Source organism: Lissotriton helveticus, chromosome 2_2, assembly GCF_964261635.1.
Source record: "Lissotriton helveticus chromosome 2_2, aLisHel1.1, whole genome shotgun sequence".
NCBI classification, from domain to species: Eukaryota; Metazoa; Chordata; class Amphibia; order Caudata; family Salamandridae; genus Lissotriton; species Lissotriton helveticus.
In genome coordinates this window covers 25,083,886-25,103,309 of record NC_136060.1, presented here as the reverse complement: position 1 = coordinate 25,103,309, position 19,424 = coordinate 25,083,886, and the positions used below count along the sequence as shown (strand labels likewise).

General features: G+C 43.3%; 1 protein-coding gene across 1 annotated transcript in view; it reads left to right on the top strand.

Moving 5' to 3' along the window:
* The first annotated feature begins 1,912 nt into the window (after positions 1 to 1,912).
* The window catches only part of LOC144821717 (uncharacterized), a 714,421-nt gene continuing 696,909 nt past the window's right edge, over positions 1,913 to 19,424 (top strand). The window contains exon 1 of the mRNA XM_078678931.1: positions 1,913 to 2,024. Within this exon, the coding sequence (XP_078535057.1) occupies positions 1,974 to 2,024 (51 nt within the window). The 5' untranslated portion in view covers positions 1,913 to 1,973. The remainder of the gene's footprint in view (positions 2,025 to 19,424) is intronic.

Genomic DNA, 19,424 nt, shown 5'->3' with positions numbered 1-19,424 from the left:
GAACTTAAAGTGCATTTGTGGTATCCACTGCTCCTCCCTTGATACAGCACTTTAGACTTGCTGGCAAGCCCACAATGTGGCTTTGGGGACCAGCTGACCGCTTGGGAGGCTTGCACCCCCGGGGGTTTTGGGCCAATGGTGGGGCCCGAGCCTAATTGGGCTCTACCTTTTGGGCTGGTGGGAACAGGGCACTTATGCAGACATTTTACGCGTTGTGCCACCATTTTGAGTAAGGTAACACAGCAGCCGGGCGTGGTCCTTTGAAAATCTTTCCCTCCCTAATTCAATTTTGGGGGTTTCTTAATGTCCTGCATGGCTTTCTGGTGGTTTTTATTGAGCATAGGTGTGCAGGAGAGGGATAACTGTATTTTGGTTGTTGCTTAAAGCAGATGCAATGTGGTTGGTAGCTAGTTTTTACATGGTAATAGGTTAAGTGTGCGCTTGTGAAAAAGCTACACCAGGAGGAAGCAATAAATGAGAAGCTTAGATAGGAAATACTTAGGTAGATGTTTATAGAAGTAGGTAAGAGGTTACAGGGGTTAAAGTTCAACAGTTAATGACCGAGTAGGGTTTTTAAACGATTGCAAGAAAATGATGTATGGGTGGGAACCTTAGTGGTGGGGGAAGGAGGCAAAGTAGGTGAACAAATGTATAGTGAGGTGTCGTTTTGGAAGGCAAAGGCCAAGGTTAACATTGTGGGGTACACCTGTGTTCAATAAAGCAGCCATTTTCACACTCAAAGAGCGAGTTTGTGGTCTGTGCTGTGACTCCTTTGGCCCAGTAGGCATCAGCACACGCACCGTTGTAAGTGGTTGCCCCCCGGGACCCTGTTATCTCCCCTACCACTCTCGCCACTCGCATCCAAAAACACATTGCTTTTGTCATCCCTATTGATATGGATAGATACTCCTTTCCACAACAAAACCTGGTTAAAGTTCCACAATAAGGCCCCCAAAAATTCTTTTTTAACTCTTCTCTAGGCTGAACCGGCTGTGCGTCACAGATGTACCTTCCTTCCGATACGTTTTTCTTTCATCACTGACCCCTATTTCTGAGAACATATTGCCTTGAGGTTGATTGTCTTTCTAAATGTCTTAATTGGTGTATACTAACAAAGACATACAACGCAAACAAACTTATATAAAATTACTAGTCTCCAGTGTACAATGGAAAACGGACAGTGTCAGTGTGCCTCAAATGTGCTTTTTAAGAGCACGTCCCCTCCACCCAGTCAACCAGAGCCCTGCACTTCAGACACAACAGGGTACTTTTCAGACTACCACTGCTGTTGCATGTTGTGGAGAGACATATAATGGCCGTTGACAGATTTCACCGACACGCATGAGTCGCGGGTGTAGGAATCTATAAATTATACCTTTCTACACCTGCTGATTGTGTGCGTCAATGCAATCTGTCAACTGTCTAATCCTGCCCTATGGTGACTCGGATAATGACAGCAGGGCCGCGCTTCCTGCATAGGAGGAGGGCGCCCTGCACCTGTGGTCAGCCCTGCAGGAGACAATACAAACAGGGACAGCGTTAGTGTTGGCATGGGGACCGGGGTTTGGGCCTGGCAGGCTACCCTCCTTAGCAGAGCACCTATTGTCCTCACCTGCAGGTGGGACCACACCCCTTCCTTTCATCTTGAAGTACTCTGCCAATCTGGGTGTGGCCGCGAGGGGTTGTCAGTCCCTTCCTTATCAGTCACCCAATCTGCCCTATCAACAGTACTCACACCACAAACACACAGAGTAAAAAAAGAGCAAGTGTTTGCAAGCTCCCAGGGGTTGCTCCCTTCCCCGATGCACCGTGTGCTCTGCCTCAGTGCAGGGGCGCCTCACCTCCAACACGACACAGCTCACCTGCCTGTGAACACACGGGGAGGACGCCTTCTTGCCTGCTAAAACCAAGAAAAGTTGTTTTCTTTTAATCTCTTACTGTGGATTATTGCATTGAAAAACCTCGTTGAAGCTATGTGGACTGTGTACCGGAATGGGATTATCCCGCACAGGAATGTGCGCAAAGTAAGACATTCTGTGTGTTTGATTTTCGGTGCCTTTTTAGTGTAACATGAAAGATGGTTTTGTTTCTCCTGTGTTCGCGTTTTCTCATGCTTCTTTGATGGGCACATTATTGTTGAGGAAGGGGGGAAGGATCTAGCATTTTCTTGCTCTACTCACCCCACATCTCAGTTTTTGCCTGTGTTTTATTTCAGATTGTTATTTAGCCGTGTGTGTTGTACGAATGTTGCTGTACTTGGATTCTTCAAACTAACACGAGCGCAAAATGTTAGTCAGCAACATCGACGAGCTTTGCAAAGTTAATCAGTGGCGGAGCAAGAAGGCAATTTTATATTTTATAGTTCCTAGATTTCCGCATCATTAAAATAAACGCCTGTGCATACAGCGATGCTCTTATATGTCATTTGGAATATATATGTTCCATTTTAAAGTTTTATTCTAGAGCGTCTCACAATAGTTACACGCATTTGAAATACAATGTATGCTAGTTTTATGAGTTTAAATAATTTTGTAGGCAGTTTATAAAGTTAACATTTCGTGGCTACAGTCCACTCTCTTTTGATTGGACGCAAAGTCCCTTGTATTTATCTCAGATGTATAACGTGTATGGAAGTACAGTACCCCAAGGCCTTTTTGTAGGATCTGTTTGCTACTGTTAACAGATTCATGTGAAATGGTAGCCCTATGATACGTCTGTGGATGCATTTGAAATCTGTCTACCATCTCTTTGAAACCACCTTTGTTAAGTCGAAGTTTTGGTTCTTTACTCACTTCACAAAATAGTGTGTGTTTGCCAAGGATGGTTTGCTGAGCCAACATAACTTTTCCAAAGTCTGGCTTGAAAATTCTCACATGATGTCACAGATGAATCACATTTACTTCATTAATGATATCACAGGTAACATCACGTCTCATGACCATACACATTAACGACATCACTGTAAGTGCTTCATTCCCCTAGACACCTTTGACCTTAGCAAACTTTCTCTGGGAGCGGGGACTGCCCTGAAACAGTCCCTGAGTTCACCGTGTGATCTCTTGCAGAGGCTGCAGCCTCTTTCAGCAGTGACCTGCGGGATTAGAGGTCCGACCTGGCCTTGTACGTACTCACACTGCAACCCACCCGACCATGGCCCTTAACAATGTTCATGGGTCTTTGCGTGCATTCTGGGATCCGCAATAGCACATTGATTAATGGTATCAATGATGTCCTTTACTAATGTTATTAGTGACATGCATCATATGTGAGATCATCAGTAGTGCATTGGGTGTGGGAGATATTGTCCCTACATAAACTGGTGAATTTGAGTGCTTTTTAGGTTTTTCCTCCTAACCATACATGAATTCAACATTTATCAACATTTCAATGTGTTTGTTTTATATCAAAATGTTATTTTGTCTTCAAAGTGGTCTACAATCACATATTCATATATTAGAATACTGAAGCACAAATGGAAATTATAGGCAATAATCAGTTGTTGTTTGTAAGTATACAAAATGTAAAGACTCATGTATTGGAAAAATACAAACAAAGTCCGATAAGTACTGTTTTTTAGTACAAATTTGTTTCTTTAAACAATTCCATGAATCTTGTTAGAGTCCAATTCTTGAATTGCTCTTGCAGCCAACATGTATTTCTTCTATGCTCGACCTTTTCATTGCTGTAAAGTCCATAAGATTAAATACATAAATAATCTTCATATAAACATTGAAGTGTACTTGTATTGCTAGAATAAGTCCACAGTCGCAGTCTGCAAGCACTAAGAGTGATAAATATACCAATCTGCGTATATAGAAAAACACTTTTTTTGTGCATCTGCAAGATTAGCAAAAATATGCACTATTAAAAAGTTAACACGTGAACGTATGTAAGGCAGAAAATGATAACAGAAGCACCACTCCAAATCATGAAACCTATAAGTGTCCCAGAGAAATATTATTAGAGAATGCAATAGTGAGATAAATAAAGTAAAATATTATTGGTCCAATCCAACAGTCCCAAATGCCGTCCAAAACAAAACGGGAAGAACAGAAAGTATAAAACAAAATCTGTGCACCTATTAAAAAGGAGAAAAACTACCTCTGAAATGTTCCAATTTATTTAGAGAAGTTAATGAGGTGGAAATACCACCTCCTGTGGAGGCTAGGTCCTTGATTCGTCGTAGGGCTGATATATTTTTATGAATTATAAGTTTCTGAAGAAACCATTGAAACCATAATTGATATCTGCTAGAAATAAAAATATGAGAGCCACCAAATTTCAGGAGAACACGACCATAACACACCTAGAATGGACAATATCTCTCATGTCGAGGTGGATGCAGCTGGTCTGAGTTCATGCGATTCCCATAAAGGAGCTCACTGTCTGCTCCTCTATCAAATTGCGTTATATCAAAATATTAAGATAGGGCCATGATACGCCTCACAATGTACTGAAAAACATGTAACAAGATATGCTAGTTATGAAGAGTAAAGGACATAGCCGTTATCTTAAATGTTAAAGGGTTAAGTCATGTTGAACTAACCTGGGCCACTTGGAAGCCAACTGTTCACCGAGGTGCATTCTGTGTCAGAGTGCAACCCCAAACGCTGAAATAGTGTGGTATTAGAAAACAGAAAAAGGACAAAAAATGTCCATACACGATGGTGCACAAGGCCATGCCATCTTGGAGATAGTATCATATGTTGGCTATTTAATTTATGTGTGTTGGTCTTGTGTACTACGTCCTAAAACTGTTAAAACTCAAAAATCAATTCATTATTAACAAGAGTTTAGTGCAAGGGATCAAATGGGTCTAAGCCGACAAAAACGTTTTGTGGGCAAAAATTAAATAATATAGTAGGGGAAAAGAACAATACATTAGTATGATAATAAGTCCAAAGTCAAAAAAGTTATTATGGGAAATCTGTTAAGTTTCATGAGATGTCATTGAGAAGTTTACATTAGAAATTGAACAATGTAATGAAAATACCCACAGTGGTAATATAATAGTAAAACAAAACAAATTGTGAATTGGTTATAAGCGAAGAAAAGTGACCATAGTTGGCATGTCTTATGATAAGCCCAAGCTTTTTTGAACATCCACAGCAAGTACATAGTGTAATAAATATATTAACCATATACAAACAATAATAAATGACAATGTAACATAAAAAAAAGTATAAGGGTTGAGGTATTGTCATAGATTGATCATTACAAATTCAATTGAGTTCATAATCTGTCGATTAGTAGCACAATTCACAACAAAATAGTGGTGGAAGCTTATCACATAGAAATGATTTCTCCACAGGTTACCATACTGATGTGTACATTGAACAGTCTATGATATTAGATGATTATGGTATCCTAATCAGTCAGAAACTCATGTGGTTCCCTATCCAAGTTTAGTCCCATTCTTTACTGCTCTGGATCTAGTAATCCAATATGTCTCCAATCTTCTAAATGTCTTGACTCTTTCACCTCCTCTTGGTTGCATATTGGCTACTGCAATAGCATAAAATAGAATGAAATTCAATATATGACACGTGATGTGTACCGTAGGAACCACCAATGCTATGTCATTTAATTTTTTTCTTTGCTTTTCTTCTCTGGCACTTTGCATGGCCTTGCACTTGTGACAATTTTTCATCTCAGGACACTATGCACTTTATAATGTTCTGTGATCATTCTAGTGATATCCGTAGGAGGTTTTTATTTCCAATTTTAAAGGGGAAAGGTTTTATCCAGGTTAGACCTGCTTTAATTTATCTTCCGATGCTGAATGACCCATGGGAGACACTTAACATTGCAAGCTACTTGGTGGCCACTGTAAGACTTAGGAGAAAATGGTATCCCCGTACAAGTGTATTGGGAGTTCCTGTCATGATCAAATGGTTGTTGGTTTTATGATGACACCCTTAATCTTGAACTGCTCTTAAATCACTAACTTTTTATAGAGCCATTTTTTAATATATATATATATATATATACTAGCAGCCCGTCCCGACGTTGTCCGAGTATGAAATGTTATGTGTGTGCTGTTTGTAATAGTAAATCTTAATTTATTGTAAGATTTCACGGTATACCACATTTTTGGTCTCATTTGAATGTGGCCGTCGATCTTCCTATAGGCTACGGTCAGTCATATTTTTGTAACATCTTTGTCCGGTTGTGCATGCACTGTTAGTAACAGCGTTCCTCATATGTGCCTCCTTAGCTGTCACGTATTTGCTTGTCCTTCGTTATGTGTGCGTCCTCAGCTTTAAGTTTTGCATCTTTTGTGTGTTGTGGAGTGTGTTGGTTATATAATTCCCAAGCGGGTTGTCTTTGACGTTAATGTGTGTACGCTGACAGTGCCCGGTGTGATCCCGTGTTTGCGAGAGCTGGTTTGAGGCCCCGCCTGAGCCCGGACTAAATTTTAATTGTGAAGTGGCTTAGATCATGTGGTACGCTGCCTGCCTTCAGTGTCCGCTGGAGCCGTTGGAGCGTGAATGTCGTGATGAGTGAATGGTGCGCTTTTGCGCTCCTTTTTTTCCCCCTACAACCACTTCTGACAAATCTTACGTTCCTAAAGGAGTAAAGTTTTGTTTTGTTAGGTTAATTTTGTAGGCAGTATGGTAAGGTACGTCAATGCGGCGCCCGTTGGTGTTTTGATACGGCTGTGTGAGAAGTGATCAGAACGCCAAGACGGAGCGTGAATGTGCGCGCACATTGGTGGCGAAAGCCGTGTCCCTTTTTTTAATTAATTTTAGTGAAGCCCCCTCTGACAACGCTGACACCCACAAAGTTTGCGCCAAACTATATATCATTAATGTCGCGTCATCAGAACACCAATGTGGAGCGCGAATGTGTGCGCACATTGCTGGCGAAAGGCGCGCCCCTTTTTATTTTAATTTTGGTGCAGCCCCCTCTGACAACGCTGACGCCCACAAAGGTTGCGCCGCACTATATATGATTAATGGCGCCTGAATGTCAATGGGCGTGAATGCGGCGCAGCTTGGTGTTTGTAGACGAACGTGTGAGACGTGAAGGTGGCGCGTGAATGCGCGCGCTCATTGATTCTGAAAGGGTGCTACTGAAGTACGTGGCCATTTTTTGTTTTATTTGTGGCACGCCCCTCTGACAACGCTGTTGTGCCACGCCCCTCTGTCAATGCTGCACACCCACAAAGGAATAATTTTGTGTAGTTTGACACGCCCACGCCAACGCCCAAGTGTACTTTGACACGCCAACGCCCAAGTGTACTTTGACACGCCCACACCAACGCCCACAAGGGACTACTTTACCCCTAAGGTTGTTTGACCTTTGTAATGTATATGGTGGCCAGCTGTATAGCCTATGTCCATCAGCTGCATCTCCCCTTTACAATGCTGTATTGGGTGTTGTGATTGGTGCTGTACTTCTTGAGTTTACCCGCCTCAAAGGTTTCAGCTCTCTCTTTATAATAGTAGTATAGATAGATATATCTATGGCATTGTGGGATTTTGTGTGTAAATGAAATCTGACTTTGTATTGCTTATTATGTCGCCCATCTTTTTTTATGAATTGTATTTAATTGGTTTTTATTGTGTAATATACTATGTCGTATGTGTTATACTTTTATGGTTTTTAGTAACCGAATAAAGAGGTTTGACTGACTGACAATCAGTAGAACCGGAGATGTGCAATTTTAAAGATTTCAGGTAAGTATAATCTGTAAAGGCACCAAGCACCACTCAAGGTTATCTGGTAGTGCGATCAACATGATGGAGTGTGGACTGGCTACAAGGACCAGGTTAGTCCCACTGAAAAAGTTACCTTCTAAAGTCCAGGTTGAAGAGTTCCATTTGTGGGGGAGGAGGCCACAAGGAGTAGGGAGAGTGTCGCAAATACTCATTGCTGTAGCATGAAGAGCAGGCCACGCATCATGGACAGTCATCACTATAGCACTCACATCCTGTTGGCAGTCCGGGACAATCGTTGCTGTGAATTAGCATTGGCAGTCACCCCGGACTGTTGTTACTGTAGCAGGAACTGCAGATCATGCATTTATGGTCGTTGCTGGCTATCGCTGTAGCACAAAGAGTCGGGTTAATCTAAGCTTTGTGTAGGGTGGCAAGATCTTGGCACAAACGGGACAGTTCGCAGTTGCAAAGAGCCCAAAGCTTCAGGATTTCTCCTTTTCTTCAAGGAGCATCTCAACTGATGTCATCCTGAGGGAACCTCTTGGAGATAAGAAACTCACTCCAACAAAGGGATGTAGGGATCAGGCATGTCCTGGCAGGTCAGCTGGGCAGTTGCAGAGAGGCCTCTGGAGCTTGTTGTGTCCCTGTAGTTCAGAACGGACGTGACCCTTTTTTTTGTTGTTTTACAGAGTTTTATATAGCGCAAACTTGACCCGGTATCGGGTATCAGAGCGCTTTCCGTAGCACCGATTGCGTTACAGGAGGACACATTCATTTTTGTTAGGCATGGGGAGATTAAGTGATTTGCCCAGAATCACAGAATGTTCAGCGTCATTGCTGAGACTCGAACCCGGTTCCCCAGATTCGAGGTTGACCGCCCTAGCCGTTAGGCCAACTCCTCTCCCCATTGGAGTCACTTCGGTCTGGGATGACGTCCAGTCTTCTTTCTCAGCAAGTTGGGCAGGCCTCAAGCAGCAAGGCAAGAGGGGGGCGACCTTCTTCTGTAATATCTACAGGCCCAGGACTGTACTGAAGAGTGGCTCTGAGGGTCCTATTTTGATGCCTGGTGCCCCCTTTGAAGTAGGAGAAGCCTCTTAAGTTTTCCCCTGAAGCAGTGTCTGGAATTTCCTGCCTACCTGCCCTGGTTCCATCTGTCTGGGGGCACAATAGGTTAGTGTGAAGACCTGTGTGTGTGAACTGGGACAGTGCCTTTGAAGTACGATTGTTGTAGATGACAGCTCTGCCCTCATCAAGCCAAGATGGACTATCGGGCCAACACCCAGACCCTGTATTGTGATAATATCTGGGAGGAATGCACAAAGGACAACTGCCAACAGCACCTAGTCATGTAACACTGGAACAGGCCACAGACACCAAATGGTTAGGACAGGAAAATGGCAACTTTCTAAAAGTGTAATTTTTTTAATTGTGACTTAATATCGTACTCTATCATTAATGATGGTTTTAAATTACAATTCCTCAGACACCAAACATTACTCTCCTACCTGCTCCCAATCAAACGTTATTGCTTATTAAATGTAATGGGCTACCCAAATGTTATTCTATGGGAAAGGTAGGACTTCTAGTAGTGAAATGTGAGTGTTTTTCACCACCAGGACATGTAAAACTGAAAAGTACATGCCCAACCTTTTAAATTCATTGCACGCTGCCCTATTGGTTATTTAGGACCACCCGAGGGGTGACGTATATGTATTAAAAAGAAAGTTCTAGGCTTAGCAAAAGTTTTAATTTATCATATGGAAATGGTAGTTTAAAACTGCAAAGTATAGGCTGCAATGACAGATGCTAGAAATGTTAAAAAGGACACTTAAGTGGGTAACACAATAAGTGCTGCAGGCCAGCAAGTAGCATTTCATTTAAAAGCCCTATGTACATGTAGTACCACTTTATTAGGGACTTATATGTCAATTAAATGTGCCAATTGGGGGTCAGCCAATTTTACCATGTTTAAAATAAAGGTAGCAGTGGTAAAGTGCACAAAGTCATATAAGCCAACAAAAACAAGTTTAAAAAACTGGTAAGTGAAGCTATAAACTTTGGGGATGACCAGTAGAGAGGGGGAGGTCCAACAAATATTAACAACTTGGGCGTCAAAAACCAATACAAGAGCCATTTCTCCCTAACTATATTATTAAAAAGCACCACTGTAGAATTTTTCAAAACCTCTATAGGAACTCCATCGCAACCTTTAGCTTTGGTATTAGCCAGGCTATCCAAAGTAGTTTTAACCTGTTCTAAAGGAATGGGTTTACCAACTTTTGCTCTCTGCTCTTCCCTGAGCGTAAGAATCTATAGTTCTTTTAACTATTGAGCAATTAAGACAATGTGAAGTTCAAACTGGCTTTGATAAATCTTTCTGTAATGTTCCAAAACATCTATTTGATTAAACTTTGATTCAAAGACACTAAATTAGTTTTGGGGTCATCAACTTTCTTATAAAATTCTTATTCACCCTGGATTTAGTAGGCCATGACAGCAGCTTCCCAATGTGCTTCTTCCCTTCATAACATTTCTGCTCAATGTGTCTCTGATTCAAGACCTCTGCTGCACTATAATAATTCCTTAATTCTTGCTTTGCCTTTGCTAATTAATAGATGTTTTTTGGGGAGCCAGAGATTCCAACTTTCACGGCTGCAATCTCTATTGTAGAAGAGAAGGTCACGTCTTTTTTATCTCTTTATAGTTTAGCCAAATATGCAATACCATAACTCAGAAAAGTGGCTTTAAATGTATTGCAGACCAATGACAATGAAGCAGTACCTAGGTTGATTTAAAAATAAAAAACTCCCTGATAAAGATCAGAGTCTTGGATACCCACTCTACAACCTGCAATAGGGTCTTATTGAAAACAAAATCTAGTTTAGAGGGGAGGTTAAATTCTATCATAAGTTCCAGAGAAATAAGCGTGTGATTGGAGAAACTATTTGCTACATTTGAAGAACCGTTTCTGACTAACCCCTGAGATTATATGAAAAGTCTATCTTAGAAGCTGAATAAAATCTCCCTAAAAAACAGGTACACTCATTAAGATTTGAAAACTCCTCTCTCCAAGGGTCAATTGGCCCTAAATCTTACTTGCTATAATAGCTGCTGTTCTACGCCTGGTCTGCTTCTTAGCCCTCCTAGATGCACCTAATTCTAGAACCTGTAAAAAATTATCTCCACCCCCATAACCATAGAGCACTCTCAATTAATTGCCATTTTATACATTTCCTGCCGCGCCTGGATTTCATCTTCAACTGGGCCTTAATAATGTATAAAATTCTAACGCTTTATGGTAACGGACACCAAAGTCCATAGCTATCGGCCCAATGGATCTGCATCGGTACTGAGCAATTCCCAGTTTACAGTATGTTTAAACTAAATTGACACCTTACTATGTGCAGCCCTAGTGGACTCAAATCCATACAGAGGTTAGGGATAAATATCTTAGAGCCATTGCTTTTCAGATGAGTCTCTGTCCAAAGCAAAACATACAATTTAAGGATATTCATCCAGTTAAGAATAGTACAATATTTCCATTTTGTTTTTGATGCCATTCACATTGTAAGATATAATTTTCATGAGTCCCATTATCCTACAAAAAAGGAGAAATAGAGAGCTGTTAGACGTGGCCCTTCTTGCTTGGTCATCCCAGAACTTTTGCCTTCTTCTGTATTTTTTCTCACCTGGTGTTGGTGGTTTTTGGACTCTGGGCACTTTATTACAGCTGTCCTGTGTTAAAGTGCCTGTGCTCTCTATGGTAAACTTGGTACGATTGGTCTACATCTGTTTGCCATATTTAATTTACCTATCAGTCCCTTCTAAAGTGGTATCGCATAAACACAGGGCCAATAAATTAAATGCTACTGGTGGGCTTGCAGCGCTGCTTGTGCCACCCACCAAAGTAGTCTTTCACACTTATCGCAGGCCTCTGCCATTGCAGGGCTTGTGCACTCAGTTTACTGCAGCTGTGACATGGCACATAAAGTGGGTGCCTCGTCTTTGACTCCCCTTTTACTACACATCAGTCACCCCAAAGGTAGGCCCTACCTAGCCCTAAGGGCCGGGTGCGGTGTAGATAAAAGGTAGGACATGTGCCTTAACTGTGTGACATGTCCTGGTAGTGACAAACAGCCTTTTTGGTTTCACACTACTGTGAGACTGCCCTCTCATAGGAATGCATTGGGGATTCGCTGATATATGTTTCAGTGGTAATTCCGGATAGAGGAGGGGTGGCGTGATCAAGTTTGGTATGTTTGGAATAGTGGCAATAAATGCTGCATAATAGTGTTCACAGATTTATTATCACTATTTTAGAAATGCCACTTTTAGAAGTGGGCATTTCTGCGCACTATGTGTCTTTTTGCCTGCCTGTTGTGTATTGCATGTCTGGCTCTGAGGTGGGCTGGGGAGGTGCAGTGGCTCCAGAGGGCCTGGGCGAGTTAGCGCTAGGCTGAATGGGCCTGATCTGCTTTTGGAGTAGTGGGAGGAGTAGCACCTGACCCTGAATAGGACTATGCCTGCCTTCCACAATGCTGTCTCTGCCCCCCCTGTGGAGTGCTTGGGTCCAGAGCCTACACTAATAATAACGGTGTTTGTGCAATTGAAAAGATGCATGTAAGTACCCCCCAGGACTGGTTTGGACTGGGCACAGAGCCCTGTGCCAGGAGGAAGAACTAAGACACTTGGCATATAAATATTGGGGCTGTGACCCCATGTGTGGTGCTTACCTGAAGATAGCACGAAGAGGACTGCTGGGTGCCAGGAGGAACCGCCATGAAGGTCTCCCCCTCTGCTGGAGGGCCCTTTGAGCTGGCGTGCCTGGGCCCAGCTCTGCCCCTTGTGACTTTGGGGCTCAGCGCATGTTGAGTGCTTGATACGTTCCCTTCAAGGTTTAGGGGACCCTGCCCTGCAGTACTCAGCAGATTTAGGGAAGAGGTGTGGTGCAGCAGCCAGGGCGGCTGACTCCGGACCATGGGAGGCAGCAGGCTAGCCCGGCACCGTGTGACTCTCGGCAACTCGCTTAATCTTCCCGATGGCCCCCCATTCCGGGACACCTTGCCTGAGGTAGCTGCGCGCTTTACAAATGCTGGTATTATTATATTACAATTATTTAGCTCTACGAGAGCACTGGATTTATTGGAGGTACCTCCCCCTTTGCTTGGGGAACATTCTATCTTTGTATGCCCGATCCTTGGGGCATCACGCCTCTTAAAACCGCAAAGGGGGCGGTAAACTTGCCGGCGAGTTCTGGGCTGAGCCACCACCTGTTTGAGGAGAAGGCTTGAAGCGTGGCTGCTCGTCAGGAGCCGAGTGCCACAGAGAAGCCAGACGTTGCTTAGCAATCTGCGGGAGCTGGCGGCCTGAGAGGAAGGAAGCTGCAGGAGAGGCCAGAAGCCAGGCAGAGGAAAATCCTGCTGTGGGTGGGTCCTGGCGACAAGGTAGAGCCGGCGTCTCGCAGGCTCTTCGACCCGCGATCTCCAAAGGAGAAGAACCAGAGCCTCGAGGGCTACATTCCGCGCCTTCCTGCCTTCCCCCACCTGGTAGAGGGAGAGGCAGGCCACCAGTGATAGCCGGTCACGGCGAGGAGACCGGAATAGCCTAGGAAGAAAGTCCCGGGCTGCAGTCACCAGGTCAGTGAGACCTGAGAGAAGCTTCCCACAAAGGGAGGTGGGGGAGCGGGGGTGGTTGCCCAACATTGAGCCTCATTGCTCTGTGCCGCTATTCTCTTCTGGTCTGCTCTGCATCAGGGCAGCATAGGAGCAGTGTCCGCAGCTGCGCCGACAGATCACGGGCAGATGCTCTGTTGAGGGACACACACCTTTTGGTGAGCCCCGGACCGGCATGTTATGTGCAGCGCTTGGGGGCCCTAACAGTGAGGTTTAGTACCAATGCCCTATGTCTAAGTGGGACCTCATGTGATTAGGTGATGTGTTAATACATTGCCAGTGGGGATTACAAATAAGGGCATATTACTAGGGTGCACTGGTGATTATGATGCTAATGCATAATGTGCTTATGCTGTTGTGGCAATATATGCAATCTATGAGCAATTACGGTTATGCCTGAGAGGTGCTCCTGAGTTGTGTACTGTGACCAGTGTTTACTATGGTGCACTGAGGCTGTATATGTGTAATATGCCTTTCTAGGTAATGCTATGATGTATGCCTAATGTGTTCATGCTAAGTGCAATGTTACCAGTAGTTACTGGTTGTCTTCACTAACCGTGACATGTATGATGGTTATGACAGTGGCCTGATTGGCCCTGTAGTGTATATAATCCCTGTAAAGTCATACCAAGTGCCAGGTGGCACAGTGTATATATGTGATTATGTTCTAATGTGTTTTATGGATAATACAAAGGCTATTTTTACATACCCTTGTGTGGAGTTTCTTTTGTGGTGTGCCTAGTGTGTCACTGCTGTGTGAGTGTGTTGCGCAAACGCTGCACACATTGCCTCTGGGATAAGCCTGACTGCTCTGCCAAGCTACCAAGGGGGAGAGCAGGGGTTATCTTCAGTGTGTAACTCCTTTGCCCTGACTAGAGTGGTGGTTTCTGCCAAGCTTAGGTGCATGCCCTAGCCAACCTGAAATTTCATTTCTAACATTCATATCCATACCGAATTTAGGGATAAATATCTTAGAGCCATTGCTTTTCAGATGAGTCTCTTTCCAAAACAAAACATCCAATTTAAGGATATTCATCCAGTATAGAATAGTATGATATTTCCTTTTTGTTATTGATGCCATTCACATTGCAAGCTATCATTTGAATGAGCCCCATTATCCTACAAAAAAGGAGAAATAGAGAGCTAAGATATAATTAAAAAGAAAACCAACACAGCTGACCTATACCTCATTCTTTTTTTATCCCATGCCCCACCTCCCCAGTCAACCTAACCCATCTCTCCAATACTCCCAACACAGAACCCTCCCTCGCTTCAGTGCACCTAACCCCCGAAAGCTACGCACTAGCAAGTAATGTGATAGCGCTGCCCTGGTGTGATCAATCTGCTTCTATGTCAGTCCTGGAGCTCTTTCTCCAGAAGAAAAGACTGACTTCTTATTTGTTCCTTCAGGGAATCCTGAATAGTAGTTGAACGAGACCCGGCTGCAGAGCGCTCTGACAATATATTGTACCTTCCTGCCCACAAAACCTTCAATCTCATAGGGTTTACCATCTGAGTATTTACCCCTAGAGCATGAAACATCCCCGCAAGCTGCTTGGACTCCCACCTCCTCATGGAAATCTTAGGGGAGGCATCCAGCAATATCTTAGATGAGAAATTCTCCTTCTTTACAGATTACTATTGTGTTGCCTTTTTTATGATGCTTTTCTTAATCCTAGAATCTTAAAAATAGGCCACAATGCTTTGCGGCCTAGAACCGTCTTTCAGTTTTCCAGAGGTAACTCTATGTGCCCTTGCACATAGTGTTGTTACAACAATATTCTGTGGATCCTGTTAAGTTTTAAAGTTAAACATCAGGTATTGAGTAGATCTCACATTTTTTCTTGAGGCCTCCGACCCCTGCATTTGTCTATTAGGGTCTTTACTTGATTTTTGACATCACCTGAGCTAACTGATGTAATAAGATAGCAGGGCTTGCTAATATGGTCGCATCCACGCCCTCAATAAGCCTCAATTACTGGCATTAACTGTACTAGCAGAGACACCAGGTATGGGTCCACCTGAGCCTAGTACTATAATCCGGTGAGAACTAGTGTGGGCATCCATTGCCCTTCCTAGACAGTGTGTGGGGACAGTATCCAACAATCTTGAGCTAGAGTTTGGAAGCTCTGACTGTCTCCCCTTCATCATAACCTTCTCTCATGCTGCTTTATCCCTAACCAGCTCTCTCATAGGCTTACTAGCACACAAACCTGCAGGGGTTACAGAGCTGTTCTTTTGTAATGCTGTCTCAGATATAAAATAGGGATCCACTGGCTCTGCAGTTCCATTTCTTTTTAAGCACAGTCTCATCAACACGATGCAGTAATGGCAACAAAGCCTCAGAAGCCAAATGTAGCAAATGCAGCAGATGAAGCAAACTTCAAATTATAAGTTACTTTTTTGTTTTTTACTCCTTCACCTACTGCCGTAAACCACGGAATTATTAAGCCCATTAGCCTGAAGCTGCACTAGACAGAGAGTTTCTTCCACTCCCCTTCAACTCTGCTTCCTATCTCAACTTTAATAGCTTCACAGCTCCCAAAAAGACGTAAAGGAGAGGACAAAGTTAGTATGTATGTATGTATGTATGTTTGGATTTATATAGCGCTTATAACCCAGGGGTCTCTAAGCGCTTTGCCTTGGGAACCCGTTCTGGCTTTTCCCTGTGAGATAGCCCCTACAGGGCATCCCCAAGGTGAAAGCCAGGCATCCCGCCGCGGGGGGCCGTTGTGGAGATTAAGCAAGCTTAATGCCCAGAGTTGCAGAGTGTGAACCCATGATTAGGTCAGGCACCGAAGCGAGAATTATCAAGTCCGTGGACATTTGAGCTCGAGACCCTGCAGCGTCGGGAATTGAACCCTGGTCCCGGGTCTGACCTCTGCTTCAGGGTCTGCCTGCTCTAACCAGTGAGCCACTCTTCTCCAGTTAGTGTCTTGGCCAGCTTCCCTGGAACAGCTTATTTCCCTGTGGGCACATGTGCATAGCAGGGTTTTTTGTAAAAAGGAGGCAGAGCTCTCAAAGCCTTCCAACAATTCATTTTGCTGCCCCAAAATCACCAGTCCGCGGTGAGGCACCTGATAGAAGCAGGTTCCAAAAATGGCATCTCCATCATGGCTCCTGCATTGAACCGTCTTCGCCCAAACAGCGTGGAACTAAATTAGGGAGTCAGCTGCTAATAGCTGCTAACTGTAGGTGAGCTCCAGGGTCTGTGGCGCACTAGCTATTGGGAACCACCGCCAAGGAAGGTCCATCTCATGGTAGATTCTGGATCTAAGTAAATGATTATACCCAAAAGGATGTATCGTCATGATTCAGTGGGATAACATTGAACTTAAGTTTCTTGAATGCTGTAATAACCTTTTAAGGTGGGACGATTCAGGGAAAGGTGAACGCAACTATAGGTGGCCAGCCAATTCTTAGTTGGGTTCATCAATATGACCTCTATTTAATATCCAGAGCATGTAGTCGGTGATGGTGGTGGAGACGACCACAAATCATGATATAACCAATATTGTGACCGAGGTTTTCCAAGAAGGAATTTGGGAGCTGAACTGTTATGTTCATAAAATCGCTGTGATGCCAGATGCTGTACCTGTTCAATATAAATGGAGGAGGATACCATTAGTGGTGCGAGATGAAGTAAAAAAATATTGAGAAATATTGGAGAGTGAAGGGGATATAAAACCTATAGAAACTTTGAGTTGGATTTCATCTGTTGTGATCTCTGAAAAGGCTAATGGGAAATTGAGGCAATGTGTAGACTTGCATAGTGTAAATCAGAAAATTGTTGTTGGTAATTTCCTGTTACCAAACATCAGTGACCTTTTTTACTGCTCTGGGAAATAATTTCTCTAAACTTGATCTCAGGAATGCCTACCACCAAATTCGACTCCACCAAGATTTAAATATCTCACAGCTTTCATAACTGAGGGGGAACTTTTCATTTCACACATATGTCAATGGGTCTATATTCTGCTGCAAGCGTGTTTCAACAAATTATGCCAAGTATATTTAGTGGGATGGAAAATATAGTATACCTTCAAAGTGACATGTTGGTGTGTGGCAAGACAATAGAGGAGCACAATTTGGTGCTAAAACAACATTTAGATAGATTGAATGTAAAGTGTTGATTTATAGTGAATGAAGTTGAATATTTAGGTTATACTTTGTCTGAAGGATGCACAGGAGTGACCCCGCACCCTTCAAATATTGTTACAATGATTGTACATTTACAGCAATGTTAATCATAAATTTCAATGATCCTCCTGAACATTCTCCCAAGAAATTCAGAGTCAAGTTCTTCAAAAAAACAGTTCTTTATTCATACATGATGATTGAATTAATAGCCAAAGCGTTTCATCCGCAACCGGACTTCTTCAGGGCTTATCAAGTTTCTTCTTGTTTATAAGATACAGTTTCTTGTCATTCTTCATACATACGGCATGTGATAAGCGTGTGGTCATCTGGTTTGAACCAGATGACCACACGCTTATCACATGCCGATACTTTTGCGGCCTTTACTATTCAAGATCCTGTAAAATTGGAGCCATCAATATATTGGAACCATGACTGTTTTCGTTCCATTAAATCACCTGACTTTTCATGTATGAAGAATGACAAGAAACTGTATCTTATAAACAAGAAGAAACTTGATAAGCCCTGAAGAACTCCGGTTGCGGACGAAACGTTCAGGAGGATCATTGAAATTTATGATTAACATTGCTGTAAATGTACAATCATTGTAACAATATTTGAAGGGTGAGGGGTCATTCCTGTGCAATTTATTAGAAAGCTAAGTTTCTTGGCTCTCGTATATTGGGATCTAGGGGATTGTGTCCCAGACCATCTGCACCTTCTTCTTTACAAAATCCTTAGGACTTCTTAACCAGTGCAGGCAAGGTAGCCTTAATCCCCTTCTTCCGGTTTGATCACTGAATTTGTCTGAAGGATGGGTCAATCCTAAAGCAGATTTGTTAAAATGTATATAGCTTACATCTTCTCCAATTAATAAAGACCAGTTGAGGTCATTTATTTGGCTCATAGAGTATATTGCCAATTTCATAGGGAATTTTGCTGACAAGACAGAAGTGAGGAGTGTGTTTTTGAGAAGAGTCAATAGTTTTGCGTGTGGGAGGAGTCAACACTGGTGCATCAAGCATGATGTTTGCTCTGCTGAAATTTTCCATTTGGCACCAAATGAAAGACTGTTTTGACAGTGGATGAATGCTCTACTATGATTGGTGTGATACTATTGCAATTGCATGAAAAGATTGAGAAAGGTGTGGAGTTTGCTTCGCAATCACTGACCAAAACTGAGCAAAATTACTCTGTATTAGAACATGAAACTTTGGCAGCAGTCAGGTTTGGCGTATTTTAGAACCTATGTTTTGAGCATTATAGTCTTACTACATATACATCACAAACCGCTCATTAAGATCTTGTCACCAGAAGAGTGCAAAGTTTCCACAAGGTTGGCCAGACTAGCTGGACCATTGCAAGAATGTCGCTATGAAGTAGAACACATTCCTGGGTGCAGAAATTGCCAAGCTGGTTGTTTGTCCTGGCTCTTTGTGGATTGGGAGATGTTGGATGGGGACACCAGAAGAGCTAAAGAGAAAGAAGATGTCATAGACTTTGAGCCTTATTACCACTTTGGTGGTCCTCCAGCGCCACTGCCACAACTCCATCCGCAGGAGGACTGCCAAGGCTTGGTGTAGTCTCCTGCCAGATTCAGAGTTGAATCCAGGATGGGCGGGAAGTGCTGTGGTGGTCTCACAGAGAGTCTAACATGCAGCCCGCTGGCGTGACAACACTGCCCGTACGTTTCTGCACTTTGTGGCAAGCATGCCACACTGTGCAGGAACGGGGTGTAATTACAGGGGGGCACAGCATGTACTCCTCCCGCATCCACCCCAGGCCCAAACCCGGCAGATAGTTGCCTCTCTGCCACCCATTTCGTGGTGGGCTCACTGCCATGAAAAGTGCGTTGAACAGTCAACTCGTAATATGCTCAGAGGTGCCGACAGTGGCACCGCCAGCATATTCATGCCTGTTGCAGACCGCCGGCTCAGCTGGATCCTTAATC